This window comes from Pectinophora gossypiella, chromosome 21 (assembly GCF_024362695.1).
Source record: "Pectinophora gossypiella chromosome 21, ilPecGoss1.1, whole genome shotgun sequence".
Taxonomy (NCBI): Eukaryota; Metazoa; Arthropoda; class Insecta; order Lepidoptera; family Gelechiidae; genus Pectinophora; species Pectinophora gossypiella.
The window spans coordinates 3,156,405-3,176,818 of NC_065424.1; the positions used below are offsets into that span (position 1 = coordinate 3,156,405).

Sequence of the window (20,414 nt, forward strand, 5' to 3'; positions counted from 1 at the left end):
TAGAGGTGATCTAGTTGGAAATACTATATATAAACTGATGAAGATGCTCACTTTATCAAGACCAGTTTCAAGTACGGATCGTTTATTCGATTTCAGTGTTATTTTAAAGTTTTGAAGGTAAAGTTGGCACATAATTTTACATGAGATTTGTTATTTCCTTCTACCTACTTAAGTAATTAAAACACATAATAACGGGATGACTGATCATGGCACTTGCAACAGTGTCGTAATATCGGGAGTCTCATATCCCTACTTTAAACGCGGTAAGAACCCGTTATTATGTGTTTTAATTAAGATAATAACCGCGTAAACTGCAAACAATGTACCTACTTAAGTGTTCAACTTTATAATATTGAATAATTACGCTTATTTCTTTAAATGTTCGTATGCTGAAACGGTTCTACCCCAGCATAAAACTATAGCTCAGGTTATGGCACTGATTTTCAGTTGGAACCGTTATGGAAATTAAAAGACAGTAACAAAAAAAGTGGACTGTTACGCACTTTGTTCCAATAATGCTACCTACCTACTTTTAATGAAGTTTCATTAAAAGTACAAAATGTCCACTAATTATTGTGTTTATTATTTTAATGTTTAAACTTGTAAGATAATGGTGCTAATTCCTGTAGACACAATCTAATTTTAAGTTATACCTGTCATTTTCTTATCCGTTGAAAAAGAAAGGGACGGGTAAATCGACAGGCATACAATTTATGGAACACACGTCAATTTTAGGCAGAAATTAAAAAATACCTTCCCAAATTTTTATATTGTCCAGTAACCCGATAGAATTAAGTTGGCAGCACCCGTCAAACGGGTTGCATATCAGCAAAATTAACAATTGTCGATCATCCGTCCCCTTCCTTTTCAGCGGATAAGAAAACGACGGGTATAACTTAAAATTAGGAGGTGTCTGCAGGAATCGGGGCCAACGTCCTTTTGAAATCCAAACCCCATTGTTTATTGTCTTTAGAAATCTCGGCCTTATGAGGTTGCCAGGGTTGATGGGGTTGGTAATCCACCTCACAATCCACACGATAGAAGAAGATAAGGTAAAGGAGTAGACGCAATGTCGAGTGTTGTGTTATAAGTCAATTTCTCGTTTCAGATGAAGGCCGTACTACTGGTGTGTGTGCTGGCTGCGCTGGCGGTGGTGCAGGCGTCCGTGGTCAGAGCTCGACCCGGGACCAGGGCTAACCTCAACCTCGGCGTCGCCGGGGTTGGCGACAGACTGCTGCACAGGTACTCAAACTCAGAAATAACTTTATTCATTAGGTAACATAGTTACATTTTTTTGCGTTGGGCTCACGATCCAGAGGTCCCAGGTTCGAATCCCGGTGGGGTCAAATCACAAAAAACACTTTGTGATCCCTAGTTTGGTTAGGACATTACAGGCTGATCATCTGATTGTCCAAAAAAGTAAGATGATGCGTGCTTCGGAAGGCCGGTTATTTATTACTTACTTATGTAAGTGAGTAATCGTTACATGAGCCATGTCAGGGGGTCTTTGGCGGTGCAATAGTAACCTTGACACCAGGGTTTATGAGGCTGGTATTCCGCCTCACAACCCACACGATAAGAAGAAGAAGTTACATTTTGAATCGTCAATTTTTACATAAATATATTCTTTGTAAACGACTTCATGCTCGAGTCTTTGATGAGAAGAAGAGGAAGGAAGAGGAAGAAGCGAAAGTGGTGTGTCAGGATCGTACCAAGTGGAAGACCGTGCTCTCCGCGTACCCCAACGGGAAATAGGAGTGATTATATGTGTGTACATTTTTTGTCGAACGTACGAAAAATACTGCAGCTTCTCACAGCTTCTATATATGGTGCATATACCTCCATCTCCTCCTCAGTAGGTGGCTGCTGAGTGATCTGACTACCATTTAATATTAGCTGTGAGGGAATTGTCCCTAGGTACGCAGTTGTAACTTCATGAGGGCGCAAACTTTGTCTACTTTGTTTTAAATGGGTCGTTCAAAAACAAAAGAAAACTATCAAAAAAGAAGAAAAACAAAACAGCAAGACAATCCTGAGTTCTCTAACTTCCAGACAATACCTCTACCAGCCAGCGATCCCGAACACAGTGCAGTATCAGGATCTGGTCTACCGGGGTAATAGTACGACAAGAATCAGTGTTATCCAGGCCTACGAAGTGGGTTCTACTCAGTACGCCAGTGTTTGGCTGATCTCAGGAGGGATTGGCCGCAACAACGCGACTCTCAGGGTGCAGTCAGCGAGGGGTTACGGGTACTACTACCAGGTTGGTATCTGGGGACGATAAGACTTAATAAATAAGTTATGTTCAATTTTATGTTTTTCTTTTAATTCCTCCCATAAAAACGCAAATTGTTGGCCAATTTTATCAGTTGCATAACCTATCGGAACTCTTTAGTAGGCTTCTGAGGACGGATATCCCACGAATTTCTTTCTCTACGTCTCTTTTCTGTAAATTAATATGTGATGTCTTAATGACTTTCTTGAATGATAATAATATGATAATAATATGATGATAATAGGTATTATGTTCATGAATTTCTTTGCAATAAAAAAAAATAATAATCAAAAAATATTTTCAAACAGAACTCTAATATTAAACGGACGTCTAATTCAGTATCAATTTATGATTATACAGGGTGTTAGTGACAGTGGAATTTTCCATAGAAAAGGTATACAATTGAAAATAATTTAAAAAACTAAAAGAAAATCATGAATTTTGCGACAGAAAATTCCATTTGATATTAACTCAGAATCATGGTTTATATCATAGTTACGATATCATTTACACCCTGTACAAGTACATTACAGGTAGCCATACAAGTTAGTGACACCGTAACGAATACTGAGGGGGATGATTCTGAGTTGATATCAAGTGGAATTTCCTGTCGGAAAATTCATGAAGATTTTAGTGTTTTTTTAAACTAATTTCAGTTCCATACTTTTGCGACGGAAAATTCCACTGGATATTAACTTAGAATTATGCTCTGAATAATCCCTCAAAGTTTTCGTTACGATCTTCCTAAGGCCCTGCGCAGACGACAGACTATCCGTGACGCACTTTTTTGTCTGTGAAAATATAACCTATGCAATTATATGCAGTAACGCACACGACGCGCAAAAAGTCCGGCGCGTTACTGCATATAATTGCATAGGTTATATTTTCACAGACTAAAAAGTGCGTCACGGATAGTCTGTCGTCTGCGCAGGGCCTAATACCCTGTATTATGTTTTACAGTAGCTTCAATGCGTGGTAAGAATCAGATCTGTCAAAATACAGATGGCAGTGTTGTGATGTTCATTAGCATAGTTCATTAGATGTATCAGTCGAGATAAGACTGATCGATCCTTATCTGTTATAGCTTGCTATTCTTCCTTTATTTCATGTTTCTTACTTCTAATTTCTAAACCTTGCCCGCTATAACAATCGCCCTAAAAACTATATTAACAAATAATTGGACTATGAAATGAGCACACCGCTCCGACGCGCATGCGCGAACGAAGAAGTTACTGAGTCGGCGCGTCAGAGTGCGCAGCCATCTTCCGCAAATATCTGTGAACATGGTGTGTGTGTAAAACTACAAACTATCTTTAAAATTATTCTACACAACTAAAACACTAAACTAATTATCTTAAAACTATTACTAACCCGGCCGGGCACTAATAAAATAGTAATAAACCATAGAATTAAACCGAGGAGACCAGTGACCAGTGGCGGCCGAGGTAAGTCTTAATCTTATATTCTTTTTCTTTACACCTTTTATTTTGAAGCGGGCCAGGGCAGTTTTCTCCCCACGTCTATTCTTTATTCTAATTAACAATCCCATTTTTCTATAAAATTTCATTCCAAATGGCCTCTGGCTTATTGTCCGTTCAAGCCACGCCATTATCTAAGTATCTAACACAAATTAGAAACAGCTTCAACTAAGCTGCTCTAACTATTCACAGCACTTTCAAGTCTCATTTCTCATCAAAGTTTTCAACGTTTGCTACTGAATGCTTTTGAATGCGGGTGCTGGCAAATAAACGCTACATTCAGAGCAATTTACAACGTATTTACAACGCTGGAACCCATTGGGTACACGCAGGGGGGGATCTAGAGCCAAACGAGAGAAACTAACACCCGTATTCTAAGATATTAACTCCAAACTTTCTCGACTCCGTTCTTAGTGGCGTTGTTCAGTTTAAACGTGATAATTTTCTCATTACTCGGGTATATACATACATAAACAGCCTATACACGTCCCACTGCTCGGCACAGGCCTCACCTCAATCAACCGGAGGGGGTATGGAGCATACTCCACCACGCTGCTCCAATGCGGGTTCGTGGAGGTGTTTTTACGGATAATAGCCGGGACCAACGGCTTAACGTGCCCTCCGAAGCACGGAATCATCTTATTCTTTCAGACAATCCGGTGATTCTACCCTAAAAAGTCCTTACCAAACAAAGGACAGTCTCACAAAGTGATTTCGACAATGTTCCCATCGGGAATCGGACCCGGACCTCCAGACCGTGAGCCTTACGCTCTAACCACTAAACCACGGAGGCTGTTATTATGTTATATAACCCAAGTAGCAAACAAGAATTGTGATTAAGTCATATATGTCTAAACTTTAGCTAAAGTGAGATTTATCCAAATCAAATAGGACTTATTAGGACTTCATAAATTCTTTTCCTTCTTTAATACTATATAGTTTTCAACAAATCCTACTTTAGATAATTTAGAATACACAAAACCAAGTTAAGTATTCTCAAAACTATTTAGTCTTATCTCAGCCTACTGTTAAGTCTAAAAGTATATTTTTACTTTACTCAGATTATTTGAAGGCTCACTTAATACTAAATTGATTTACTGAAGTATCAGTTTAGTCTTGTAAAGTAAAAAATGAATTGCCTAGATATACTTAAGGCAATTTTAATACTAAGCTTTGAGATTAGATTAGTTAAGATTATTTGTTGCTCTTATACAAGACTGTTTTATTCGTTTTTGACTACAATAAGTAAAACATAAGAAAAGTCTATTCACTGGACGATAAAATCGAAATAGAAGCAAGCAGAAAGATGGACGAAGTTCAAAAAATAAAAAGATCTGGTGGTTTTCGAATGCAGAAAATTAAATACAGAAAATTAACCTGTGATAATGCACATCCTACTGTTTTTGTTAGCGATGCGATATCTTCTTCATTGCTATCAATTTTTTCTATCGATTAGTATAACACAATCATTCAATTTTGTCAAAAAAATCATAAGTTCCTGTTTTTCAATTCCGAACCAGCGTGTGGCGGCCCAGGTACCTACGTCTCGCACAAATCTTCTCAAAAATGATTAAACTAGTCTAACCTAGTCTAAGCGCACGGCAACACTACACCATGAAAAATCGAGTTTTATATTAAAAACCTGCTAAGTTCAAATTTAAAAGTAGGTGCCTATTAGTCTAATAATAAATAAATACTTTTCTTTCTTCTTTCATTCTTTCTTTTAATAATTTTAAAAATGTACCTATTTTTAACAAAGTTTCATTGACAATCATAAACATATCTATTTTAAGTTTTGTATATGGTAAAATGCATTTAAAGTGGGCATTAGATTCGCTTCCAATATTTTTTTAGCTTGATAAAGTCATCGGGAACTTGGTCGCCATTTTTAACAATAATGTTTTTGGTGGAATTAGAAACTACCGTGCACACGCACGTCGTTAATCAAATTGCAAGGGTTCTTCGTGTATACAATATTCAACGGATACTCGTTAATTTTTACAAAAATCACATTGTATCCGTTGGCAATTAGAAGCGCGGTGATCGTACCAACTTTGCGTCAGCGAACCATGTACCTATGAGAATGTATGCGCGGTGACTCGTTAGCAAATTGAGTTTGTTTGTAACTAAAAAACTTTGCTAACGATAATATTGAACTTGGCTCTCATTTCACATTTATGTTTTTGATTGGATATCATTACTTTTTGTAGGTAAGTACATATCCTCGTAACGCGTAGGTCCTTTTAAAAGGACAAATTCAAAACTAAAAGTCGACTTTATAAAAATAAAACATTTGAATACCTATTAAACTTGTTTAAGATTCACGTTAAGTTAAAAAAAATATATGCCAGTAAAATGGATGAGCGTTGTGTTGTATCATGGGCGAAAAGCTGACAACCTATCACCGCTAAACACATGTTCCAACTTGCTTACCTACCCTCATAGTACTTGTCGAATGTGGCATCAAGTGGTTCCATGATCACTTAGTGCTCTGCCTACCCCGATAGGGCATATAGGCGGGATATGTTATGTTAAGTTAATCTACATACCTACCACAAAAAGACCGGCTGTCATGAGTTTTGATTACTTACTGATTCTTACATCTATAGTTAGGTACAGGCACTAATTAGGTATTTATGTTAAGCGTTCATAATAGAATCTAATTATTTAAAAGTTGCTAGTTTTTTTTCCTTTGTATTCATCTAATTACCTATCTGCATACCAAATTTTAACTTTCTAGGTCATCTGCAACTGGGTTAGAGTTTTGATCTATAGGTCAGTCAGTCAATGATAAAAATGAGGATTTTTGGATATTAATATCTAAATAACCGTTTGAGATAAGCTTATGAAATTTAGAACACATATGTATGTTGCAAGTCTCAATATATGAGCCAAATTTGATACGTTTATGTGATATAGTTTTTGATTTATGAGGGGGTCAAAAGTGGCTCCAGATGGTTCGTGTAATATTACACACGGTGCGGCTCGCCAGTTCTTTTCTTGAACTTGGCTTGACACGCTACCGCGTGTCTAGATACTTTTCTTTCTTCTTTCATTTCATTATTACTTTTAATAATTTTAAAAATGTACCTATTTTTAACTAAGCTTTATTCACAATCATAAATATATTTTAAGTTTTGTGTATGGTTAAATGCATTTAAAGTGAGCATTAGATTCGATTCCAATATGTTTTTAGCTTGATAAAAGTCATCGGGAATTTGGCCGCCTTTATTAACAATAATGTTTTTGGTGGGATTAGAAACTACCGCGCACACACACGACGTTAATCAAATTGCAGGGGTTCTTCGTATATACAATATTCAACGGACACTCGTAAATTTTTACAATAATCACATTGTTTCCGTTGGCAATTAGAAGCGCGGTGATCGTACCTACTTTGCGTCAGCGAACCATGTAGGTAACCTATGAGAATGTATGCGCGGAGACTCATTAGCAAATTGAGTTTATGTTTGTTAGTTCCATTTCTGATAAATATTAAACAATTAAGTAAATCACATTCCTATCCAAGTAAGAACTTAGCATAACAATATTGTTTATCTTCCACGAGTCGAAAAACTTACCTCTTAAACAAACATACTTTCCATACGTTTTAAAAGCTCGTTCGATTTTAATTGTTACTTGTTACATAGCTAATTCTGGCACAAAATAAACAAACATGATTTTACGACATTACTTCACTAAATCAAAATAGAGGATAACTTTAGATATAAGAGTTTTAAGTAGGAATTCACTAAATACTTTTTGTCTTAAGTGGGTATACTCCTAGACAATTGAAGTAAAATTTATCTTAACTAGTACTTGATGAAGTGCAACTTGACTTTACTTTTCTAAACTGATTCTTACGAAATCAATTATTTCTAAAGTCTTACTTCATTTAGAAAAATATTACTTAACGCCATTTTGCACTTACGGGACGAAAACAAGTAATTTTTTTTGACAATATTATCGTCAAAAACTGAAGTAAATTAATATAATATTTCTGTTGTAGTAACAATTACTGCGTTCAGCTGTCACATATTAATAGAAAATGAATTTATCTGTACCATATGTCACCATTTTTTTTATTTGCTGAATAATCAATACAAATTTTATTATTATTTTTCTGGTATATTCAAGGCCCTTCTGTTTTTTAACACTTTCTATCGATTTTACACGAGAAACAATCATGCGTTTATAATTTCCTGTATGTAAAACGGCGGAATAACCTTTTGTTAAAATAACAACTAGTATTTTAGTCGCCATTTTCTTACAGACTTCATTTCTTGTGTTAATGTAAATGTTCGCCATTATATTCTAAAATAAAGACGCGTGAAGTAAAAATCGTTTTAAGTATGACCTGAAGTTTTACTTCGTTAAGTTACAATTGACTCAGTGCAATTCAATCCTATAGTCTTAACTAAGTATTGTAGATATCTTCAAGTATACATTCTTGGTATTAAGTGATACTACAAGAATTCTAAGTTTAGAATACGCAAGAACATTGTCTAAAGTAGGGTTTAAGTCTGACTTAGCGTTGTCTTAAGTCTGTCTTGTATAAGAGTTAAAGTATGTGCCCACTTTTACTAAACTGTGTCTTCAAGATATCTTGAGGGATATCTTGGAGACATATAAGACTTATCCAAGACAAGGGCTTGATTTAGTCTACTTGCCTTCAAGATATCTACAATTCTCTTTTAAGACAATCGGTTGCTACTTGGGAATTATAAGTACTGTTATATATACTCGGGTATATATTAATCCAAATTACGATGTACTTAATAACAGAAGCACAATTAAAAATAATTATAATATAAAAAAAGTTTCTTGATATTTGGACCAAATCAATTTATTTGCGAGAATTTAGCTGCTCATTATCTCGGGCATGACTTATAAGAACGGTAACATTTCAATGTTCCGAAATTTGTAACATCGAATTTCAAAAATTCGAAAACGGTTAATCGAAGTTTCATAATCCATATAATATGTTTAATTTTATTATTACATACATACCTAAGAAGACTAAGGGATTATAACGTTCTTCGACATGATAGACTATCAATATGCACGATGATGACATGATGGTCATCATATCCTTAGGAGGAATATGGGAACATACAACATTACCTACAGGGCGGCGCTGTATGTCGAGTACAACACAACAACAACACAACACAACATTATACAACTTAACACGATATTTTTTATAGCACTTACTCGTGCTTAGGGAAACTACCAAAGTGAAAATTTAATTTAAGTAAATAAAATTCCTACTCCGACGGGACTTGAACCAGTAGTTCTCGTCCAAGTCAGAATTTTTTTCGATTGAAATTTTCTCTTTGTAAGACTTGTGGTCCTTCTCAATCCGATAAAGTATGTTTTTTATTTGACTTGGCTGGACAAATTGGGAACGTTGGGGGCTTTCACCCGGTTCAAAATTTAAGACAACAGGCCTGAGGATGCTCAGTTGGACACCGACATCGGCTCAGGGCGTCTGAGAGGATTATATTTGAAAGAATTAATCGAGTCTATAGTGAGTCGATAGTTCTAAGCGTTGAATGAAAGCGTTGACGACCTCCGTGGTCCAGTGGTTGAACGTTGGACTCACGATCCAGAGGTCCCGGGTTCGATTCCCCGTGGGGACATGTCACAAAAAAAACTTTTTCGTCCCTAGTTTGGTTAGGACATTACTGGCTGATCACCAGATCACGGATCATCTTACTTTCGGACAACCGAAAGTAAGATGATCCGTGCTTCGGAAGGCACGTTAAGCCGTTGGTCCCGGTTACTTGCTGACGTAAGTAAGTAGTCGTTACATGGCTCAATAGTAACCCTGACACCAGAGTTGATGAGGTTGGTACTCCACCTCACAACCCACACGATAGAAGAAGAAGAAGCGTTGAATGAGGGGAATCGTCGACCACGCCGGCGCGGCGGGGTGGGTATTGAGTGTGAGTAATCTACCGATTATGTGTGTAAGTCCATTAAATTAACTCCTAAATCCGTCGTTTCGACACGTAAACTACTTAGTCAGCACCAAATGAAATATTTATTTACAGCGCACTATTTCTGCTATTATAGCTACTTTACTGCTTAAATCATTGGCTACACAAACGTAACTTATTTATAGCGGACCACGCTCGTTGGAAACCAGGAGACCTGTTAATTAGAAATGTTTTAATGCCGTGTGCGATGAGATTTATAAATCACTTGAGATTTAGCGGAAAATTGATTTATTTTACATTGATGTAGGAAAGTGAGAATGCTAAATGTAAGGATAATGAATGGGAATTTGATTGTTTATGGTATGAAAGGAGGATGGTTAATGAATGTGACGCAAGGCAGTTTTAAAAAGTAAGAAAGGGGAGTCTTTGGTGGGATGTTCTTTGTATTATTTCTTTATTTTTTCTTTTTTATTCTTTTATTTTTTTATTAAGTATTTAATGTTTCACTCTTACCCTAATCTTACAAATATTCACTTGTTTTTCTACGGAAGAGCGTTGGCTCCTAACACAGGCTTTTATGCTTAAAAGGAGTCATCAACACTAACTTAGAATTTACTACTGTAAAGTGAAATAAAATATTTTTCATTTTTATGTCGGTCCGGTGAGATGATTTTGGTTTTAATATAAGGTGTATGTAAAATAAAAGGAGTAAAATATATCCTGTGTTATTTATATATCCCACATTGATTTATTTTTGCTTCTACGCTGTTCTGGGGGCAAACAAAAAACATAGAACACGTTCTGCTGCTTGTGTTCCCGGGTACGTCGTAAAACCCGACAGAGAGATTGTGTCCTCTAACATGATGGACTAATGTTATGGGCGATAGGCTGATCCCTTATCACCATAAGGTTTATCATATCCAGCTTACATGGCTGCAAGTTGTCTTTGATTACTTGTGGCTCTGCCCACCCCATTAGGGATTACGGGCGTGAGTTATAGGAGCCAAATTTATACAAAAAAAGATAAAAGGCAAAAAAGACTACACGACTAATGACGATACATAGAACGAATTTCGCATGGACAGGAGGACCTGGTGGTGTAATGGTTAACAGATTTTTTTTCGGTTTCAATTTTCTCTTACCCTAAGCACGAATAAGTGCTATAAAAATCATTAAGATAAAAGATGCATAGTATGTCTGTTATCCATGGAATTAAGATTAAACGATGGTAACATTTTACAGCGCCATCCATATAATATATTTTTAAAGCGTGCCAAGTAATGTTCCTCATTTGACAAACCTAATTGCACAAATATCTATAGCTTTTTGTATTGTGGCTTTTTTAGAACCCAACATATTCCATGAAATATTTTTATTTACTCTCAGCGCAGAGGAGAAATAAAGTATTAGTGTAAAACAAGCTCAATTTAAATGTTTGACCCCGCCCTGCTTCTCGGGGTCCCGGGGTCAGGGGCGCGAGAGAAAAGCTATTCTGCATTTCTCTCGGGGCGTTTAGGTACAATTGCAGTATAATGTCTGAAAATAAAAATAAGCGGGAGTAATCCGAGGTTAGCAAACCGCGGTGTAGCTATGAAAAGTCAAGGATTATGTCGCGCGCCCTGGTGGGATGGTGACGAATTAAAGATTTTAATGAAATTGACCAATTGCAGAAACTGACCAGTTAACGAAACTGTCGAATAGATAAGTGATTCCCTGAGCCGAGACTCGCGACCTTAGCGCTCCCCATTTGGCCGGCCAAGTACTTAATGTCATTTGACTTTTAATGACTTTTAATGTAATTGTTTTTGTATGAATTGTTTTTTTTTTTTCTTTTTTTGTCAAATTTTACTAGATGACTTAAGTTATAGATTTAATTATAATTCTTAATAATATTAATTTATTGAATTGATGTGACATGATAATGCATGATATATAATTTTAATTTGTATACCTGAATTATAAGGTCGAATATGGCGGACATCCTAGCTATAAAATCATTTTGTACTTACCTATATTCTTACAAATAAAGCACTTTTAACTTTGAACTTTGAACTTTGAGCCGAGCCTGTAATCTTCTTCTTATCCTGTGGGTTATCAGGTAGAATACCAACCTCATTAACTCTGGTGTCAGGGGTACTATTGAGCCGCCAAAGGCCCCTGACATGGTTCATGTAACAACTACATACTTACATCTGGGGGTTAAATGGCCACATCGAAGCAATTCACCTAAGAAAGCAATATTGCAATTTAACATTTGCGCATATAAAAGTAAGTGCGCAATGCAAACAAATGTGAAATAGCAATATTGCTTTTTTAGATGAATTGCTTCGATGTGGCCATTTTAACCCCCCAGTAAGTAGTTAACGTGCCTTCCCAAGCACGGATCATCTTACTTTCGGACAATGAAGTGATTTTTTCAATATTTTACTTTGCAATAAAACAGGGAAAGAAATGTAAAATAATACAACTTGAATTTTACGGCTTGTTTCGTGAGCAGGATGCAATAATTGCTACACATTATAAATTTATAATATACATACTCCGTGGTCTAGTGGTTAGAGCGTTAGGCTCACGATCTGGAGGTAAGGGTTCGATTCCCGATGGGGACATTGTCGAAATCACTTTGTGAGACTGTCCTTTGTTTGGTAAGGACTTTTCAGGCTTGAATCACCTGATTGTCCGAAAAAGTGAGATGATCCCGTGCTTCGGAGGGCACGTTAAGCCGTTGGTCCCGGCTATTAGCCGTAAAAACACCTCCACCAACCCGCAGTGGAGCAGCGTGGTGGAGTATGCTCCATACCCCCTCCGGTTGATTGAGGGGAGGCCTGTGCCCAGCAGTGGGACGTATATAGGCAGTTTATGTTAATATACATATATGTTATTTATGTTTAGTCTGCCCCTAAAGTATTAAATGTCTGTGATTTTACACAGACACTACACATTGACGTTATCGTACACGCGCATCCGTGTGTGTGACGTCTGATGTCACCTGCCCCTTTTTTCTTCTTTCTTTTTTGCCTAAGGCCTTTTCTATTCCTCAATAAACATTCAATGCCCATTACTCCCCCACATGAGGACATAACCTGATTAGACCGAGTTGAAGGTAAAGCACGTCCCTGGCACCCAGCCAGACTTGTCTACTGTTAGGTCTAGAATACTAACAATAACAATCTAGATAGACTTTATTACTACAAGTCGTCGTGTGAATTGCTTTCAGGGTAGTAGGGAAACTGTTACAAGTAGCACCGGGGGCATAGGATAAGGAATAATACTACGTATAGGAGGAGCTCGGTGGCGCAGCGGTAAACGCGCTCGGTCTGCGATTGTTGAAGTTAAGCAACTTTCGCAAAGGCCGGTCATAGGATGGGTGACCACAAAAAAAAGTTTTCATCTCGAGCTCCTCCGTGCTTCGGAAGGCACGTTAAGCCGTTGGTCCCGGCTGCATGAGCAGTCGTTAATAACCATCAATCCGCACTGGGCCCGCGTGATGGTTTAAGGCCCGATCTCCCTATCCATCCATAGGGAAGGCCCGTGCCCCAGCAGTGGGGACGTTAATGGGCTGACGATGATGAATACGTATAGAACGGAAACTCTCCGCTCCCCACCAGCGTCTGAGCTAAGTTTACCTCACCCCCTCACCCCTTACCTTACTGAACGGTTAGCTCTCTTTCTAAATTCACTAAAAATACCTTTTTTGATCCCCGGCACACCCCGCACACTTCAAACAAAACACCTCGTCTTACACAGACACTACACATTGACGTTATCGTACATGCGCATGTGTGTGTGACGTCTGATGCCCATTCGATTCAAGACTAAAGTAAGTCCGAGGGGGTGAGGTAAGCCTACTTCAGCTGCTGGTGGGGAGCGGAGAGTTGCCGTTCTATACGTAGTATTATTTCTAATTCTATGGTAGGGTGGCGTAATGGTACGGTCACGAGCAATAACATGTATACACTTTCGTACCATGTCACATTAACTTTTTTGACAAATTGAACTGTACATACATACATACATAAACTCACGCCTATTTCCCACCGGGGTAAGCAGAGACTATAGAATTCCATTTGCTTCGATCCTGACACACTTCTCTTGCTTCCTCCACATTCATCAATCGCTTCATACACGCACGCCGGTTCAGAGTAGATCGTATTGAACCTTTTCTAAGGACATCTCCAATTTGGTCATCATAAGTCCTTCTCGGTCTTCCTCTGCCAGCCCTACCATCAACTTTCGCTTTATATACCGCTTTTGCAATCCTATTATCCTTCATCCGCTCTACGTGTCCAAACCAACCTAACATTCCCTTCTCAATCCTAGTCACTATATCGTCTTTTACACCACATCTCTGTCTTATCACACTGTTTCTCACTCTATCACTCAACTTCACACCGCAGATGCTACGCAAAGACCTCATTTCTACGGCATTGATCCTACTTTCATGCTTCTTCTGCCATACCCAACATTCACTACCGTACTTCAGCGTAGGGACAAGCACTGCATTGTGAACAGCCATCCTCGCATCTTGCGAGATACATTGGCTACTAACAACTGCGTGCATTGCCCCATTCACTGAATTACCCAATCTCACTCTCCTTTCTATATCTTCATCACATTTACCATCCCTTGTAAACATAGTACCCAAATACACAAATTCATTCACTTGTTCTACCATTTCATTCCCAATCATAATTCTACACTCAGACACATTTTCTTCTCTTTCCATCACCAAAACTTTCGTCTTATTAACATTCACTCTCATACCCTTCTTTTGTAATTCATCTACCATTAGAGATACCATGTACTGAAGATCCTCCGCCGATGATGCTACAAGAACTTGATCATCAGCATACAGGAGGCACTTCAGAAGCAACTCCCCCATTCTTACCCCACTCACAGATTCTTTCAATTCATTCAGACAACTATCCATGAATAAATTAAACAGCCATGGTGACGCCACGCATCCCTGCCTGACACCAACAGAGATGTCGAACCAGGAAGACAGAGCGCCATTAACTCTGACACACGCACTAGAACCCTTATACAAAGACTTCAGTGCGCGTATCAGGTTGCCGTCCAACCCATACTCGGATAGTACACACCACAGTTCATCTCTCATCACTCTATCATAGGCCTTCTCTAAATCTATAAAGGCACAGAATACCTTCTGATGAACTGCCAGTTGTTTTTCGGCGATGCATCGAAGAGAGAAGACCTGATCCATGCATCCCATACCTCTTCTAAATCCCGCTTGTACGTTCCAAATTTTCTCCTCTGTTTCTATGTCTAATTCTATGGTAGGGTGGCGTAATGGTACGGTCACGAGCAATAACATGTATACACTTTCGTACCATGTCACATTAACTTTTTTGACAAATTGAACTGTAAGTCTCACTAAATGTCAAATACGAGTATGTTAGTGCGACAGAGTTCTAAAGTGGGTACATTATATTGCTCATGATTGTACATTTGCCGCGTCCCTTATCTTGTCCCTTTACGTTATCTATCCTTTCATCTATAATCAATACAGAAGCAATATAATATAATCATTATTTATACATTATGGGCTACCGTGGAATATAATATTTTGACGACACAATGGTCGATATACTCGTATGTATTGGAATATTGCTTCTATGCTGTTCTGGGAGCAAATAAAAAAACATAGAACACGTTCAGCTGCTTGTCTTCCCGGGCATGTCGTAAAAACCGACAGAGGGATTGCGCCCTCTAACATGATGGACTAATGTTATGGGCGATAGGCTGATCCCTTATCTCCATAAGGTTCATCATATCCATCTTAGGACTTCGTATCAATAGTGGCTGCAAGTTGTCTTTGATTACTTGTGGCTCTGCCCACCCCATTTGGGATTACGGGCGTGAGTTTATGTATGTATGTATGTATTGGAATAACGGACTTCAATTTTAAATTGAGCGTAAACTTCATTTCCTTCCCTTTTTGATCGGTCATTATTATGCTTCATTTATTTTTGTGTATAATTATTTAGAAGATGTGAAAGCATGGGATTAACTTTCTAGGAACTGACATTAGGCAGCCAAGTTACTAAATTGGATAACAATATGATATGTTTTTTATAGAACATCTAGGGCCCCGCGCCTAGATTTTTCAATAAATCAATCAATAATTCTTTGTGTAAAGGACATTTACAAACGAATAAAATAGGCAACCTTAGGGTGAAAGAACTTTATGTTGTTTTGTTTTATATTGTTTTTCTTGCAACTTCTTTTCTTCGGCTATACAGGTTGTGAGAATCTGTAGTAGTTTTAGGTGGATGAGACGTTCGTTATGTAAAAATTGACGATACAAAGTGTAACTATGTTACCTAAAAATATATTTGAATAGAATTTTAAATATATTCGTAGTTACTTTAACTAATTTATAAGTTCATTACTTTATGTACAAGTTCCGTATTGGCAGGTGCATTCGTAAAGCATGCTCGTGATGCCTAGCGGGGTGGACAGAGCCTGAAGCGATAAGCACTGAATGAGGGCAATACTCGACCACGCCGACAGGGTCGGTATCGGGGTCCTGAAGTGTTTGTTGTCGCTAGCTGATGGGCCACCTCTATGGATAGAGTAGATGGTGAAGAGAATTCTACAACTGCAGTCGCTTCAGAAAAAAAAAATAACTTCAAAGACGAAACCACGGAGCGAAATCAAACAGAACATAAAACGAACTTCTTAAAAACTATGTCGTCAGTTCGTCACTGCTTACGGAAAAGGTGGAAATTGCGTTTTCCTTACCATTTCTTTACCGAAATTACCTCGACTCTGCGAAAAGGGGCATCATTAGGCACTAGACTCTTCCTTGACTCTAATATATCTAATTTCCTTTTACGGTGACCCACTTGCCTGTATTCATTAGATGAAGGTTTCTAGGGGCGGAAAGTATCTAGTTTACAAGCACAGAAGGCGTAATTTTCTTGAGTTTTCTTTTGCGTTAGGCCAGGCGCGCACTACGAGTTTTTCGCCGCTCGGCAGAAAAAAACCAGCGGCATAATGTCGCACTGTAATTCTGTACCAAACAGTTTCAAATTGTATTGCGCGCACTTGGCGGCAGAGCCACAGCAGCGGCGCAGTATTACAGTGCCACATTATGCCGCTGCTCTTTTCTGCCGCGCGGCGAAAAACTCGTAGTGCGCGCCTGGCCTTAGTTTGTTCTAAATACGAATTTACGTTCGTACCCTGTTTGTTCTAAACGGGATACGAACATTCTGGACCTGTGATAAAATGAGCGAAAAAAATAATAATACACAAGCTCACGATAACATTCCAATTGGGGTAGTCAGATGTACATCTATCGCAAAATTAGTAGGTTATAGTTTTGACCTATTTTGTTCAATAACACCTGTATGATTTCTACCTATTTACGTTCAAATTAAGATAATACCTACTTAGGTACTTTACTTACGGTCTTTTAATAGCGTTCCCAAATGATCGAAAGACCTCCCTTTCGCGTGAGAATACAAAAAGAACCTATCTGAGACACGCTTAACGATTCTTCGTAAACTCATTATTAGGATAGAATAAAACACTTAATATAAACATCATTTACAACAACTTAACCCAAATGGTTTACAATAGGCCACTTAGCAAATGAATAACTAATTATTTTAGACAACTCTGTTATTAAAAACTATCGAAATAATTTATAAACTCATTAAAATGTTTTTGTCTAACTGTTAATAACAAGTAGGTTATGTTGTAATATAAAATAAATTTATAAATACGTGTCAGTCATTTGTGGAGCAGTGCCCTAATCGGTCGCCATCATGAAAGTCGCGATTATTCTTTCTCTTCTTGCCATTTTACTAATAGTATACTCTTCGCCGATTGACAATATGGACATCAATGAAGAGACAGGAGAGAGTGGGAGGAAATACTTGTTCCAGTACACGAGAAAGAGACAAGTGGAGCCGAAACAGCATAATATGAAGAGAAAGATGGAGAAGATTCCAGAAAGATTTAAGGAGAGTCCGAGGAGTCACGAGGGCCCGGGGAAGAGTAAGGAGCGTTTGAGGAGTAAGAACGGAAATAGTGGCGTTCCTGATATAGTGCCGTATTCTGCCTTCGTCGGGGACGCATGCGCTACAGGGCTGATGAAGTTTGGAGAAGTCTGTATCGATGTAGATAAGTAGAAGATTGTATACAGGGTGTTAGTGATATCGTAACAAAAACTTTGAAGGATGATACAGACCATGATTCTGAATTGTAGTCAAGTGGAAATTTTCCGTCGCAAAAGTATGGAATGGAAAATAATTTAAAAAAACACTAACATTTTCATGAATTTTCCGATAGGAAATTTCATCGCAGAAGTATAGAATTGAAAATAAGTAAAAAAAAATCATGAATATTGACTCAGAATCATGGTCTGAATCACCACCCCTTAGTATTCGTTACGATTTCACTAACACCCTGTATATTTTTATTACTAGTGTCCTTCTAGGCTCTACAAGGCAAAGGTTTGTCTTGTTGGGAGTTGCTTGTAAGAGTGCGTTCTTCATTCTTTATGAGCGTTTAATTTAACAAATAGCACTCGCTGAGCTATTTTAATTAAGTACCAGTAATAGTTATGCATAACATCCGTTACAATATTTTTACTTTTTTATTCATAAAGCGTTTCTGAGCTTGTTCTTAGCGTTTAATAATTTCGGACAGTCTTGATTTTATGAAAAATGTATGTATATATAATCTTTTAATTTAATTTTAATACTTTCCATGAAAGTTTCCTTTGAATAGTTACCTACTTTAAACGAGAAACCTTGATGTAACTGTTGTAATTTTATCGTAATAGGTAACCTTTTATTGCTAAGGGAAAGAGTAAGTAACGAAAGATATAAATAATGTACTTAATATTATGTATATAATAAATATATTGGCTAAGAATATTAGCAGGTTCTGTAATATTTATTGTAGTTAATAAATCAATTTAGCAAAATGTCTTCTAACCGATATTTTGATGGTTATCTTATGCTGTTTTGATAAAACATAAACAAAAACAGCTCTATTATATTAGTTTTATATAATTTCTAAGTAGGATTAGATAATGACTTTTGTGCACTCTATTTAACATCTTATTCTAAGATGTTAACATGACTTCCTCCACTTGTCTCAGCTTGTTCACCTCCAGTCGAGCATATCATACTGCCAACATAATAATACGAAAATAATGACGCCATGCCATAATGGTGCTAATTTCTGTAAACACATCTAATTTTATTTCAAGTTATATCTGTCATTTTCTTATCCGCCGAAAAGGAAAGTTCCATACTTTTGCGACGGAAAGTGCCACTTGATTACAATTCAGAATCATTGCCTGAATCATCCTTCAAAGTTTTCGTTACAATATCACAAACACCCTGTATACAATCGACAAGCATACAATTTATGGAACACACGTCAATTTTAACCACAAATCTAAAACAACCGTCTAAAAATTTTACACTAGCCAATAACCTGAAAGAATTATGTTGACAGCACACATCAAACGGTTTGCATACCAGCGAGATACCTTTTTGATTCGCCCGGGTTATCCATTCATTTACTCATTCTTCCTAAAATTAAGAGCTGTCAATCATCCGTCTCTTTCCTTTTCGGTGGATAAGAAAACGACAGGTATAACTTAAAGTAAAATTAGGAGGTGTCTGCAGGAATCGGGCCATTAATACCCCCACCCGAAATAAATGATTTTCTTTTTTTTTATTAGGGTAAACTCGAGTTAAGGTCGAGGCGCCGTCTAAGAATACAGATTTTCAGCTGAGTTTGAGGAAGACCTTGATGTCTCCTCAACTAAGGTCGGCGTAGAGGAAGGTTGGAGTTAACATCTCAGAATACGGGTCTAAGTCGTATTGCTGTGTGATACTTAGAAATACACTTAATAGTTCGTTAGGTCTCCCATAATACGTCACGGCATTAAGCTGAGGGAGATCCTTTTTTTATTTTTGGCGCCTCCATTGTGTATTTAATGTCTGTAATTATTTGTCATTTTGTCTTTGTTTTTTTTTTAAATAAAAATAAAAAAAATAAAAAAAAAGTTTTTTTTTTAATTTATTTTTTATTTAAATTCCTGTAATTTAAGTTTGTAAATGTGGCGTCCAATATGGAAATAAATATTTTCTTTCTTTCTAGTTGACGCAATAAAGTGTGTTTGGATTTTAGACGTTTTTATAAAAAATGAATGTCTTATGCAATTACCCTTCAATTCAAACAATTCAAATCCAGCAAGTATTATTATATAATCTGGAATCCATTATCTGTCATTAGTAAATCGATTAATAATCGATAACCTTTAAATAATGATTTAGGGTTGGTAGCTACTTTTGTGAGAAATATAGATATTTTTTTATTGGCTCCTTTCAATTTCTTTTTGACGTAACTTGCTGCATATGGTTTAACTACTTGGCCGGTCACATGAGGAACGCTGTCTCACCTGGTAAAAAAATGAAGGACTAAGGGTCTCAGTTGGTCCTTAATAAAAGACCATATAGGACCGTAGTATGGGCGATGGATCATCGATCCTATAGTAATCACCATACGATCGGGAATTCGTATTAAAGTTGACCAGTACGGCTAACAAGGGTAACGTGATAAAATCATTTTATCTATTCTGACGATATAATTATGTCGTTTTGTCGATTGGTGTCAATATGTGAACTCAAATAAGCTATGTCGTTCTGTCAAAAAACGAACAAAATCACA

The 20,414-nt window shown here is 37.3% G+C and overlaps 2 protein-coding genes across 2 annotated transcripts in view; one reads left to right on the forward strand and one right to left on the reverse strand.

Annotated features, from left to right (window-relative positions):
- The window catches only part of LOC126376667 (calbindin-32), a 114,755-nt gene that overhangs the window by 20,829 nt on the left and 73,512 nt on the right, over positions 1 to 20,414 (reverse strand). The window lies entirely within an intron of this gene.
- LOC126376734 (uncharacterized) lies at positions 16 to 2,309 on the forward strand. Its single transcript, XM_050024296.1, has 3 exons — positions 16 to 117; positions 1,109 to 1,242; positions 2,053 to 2,309. Exons 2-3 carry the CDS (start codon positions 1,109 to 1,111, stop codon positions 2,282 to 2,284), a joined length of 366 nt encoding a protein of 121 aa, XP_049880253.1. The 5' UTR covers positions 16 to 117; the 3' UTR covers positions 2,285 to 2,309.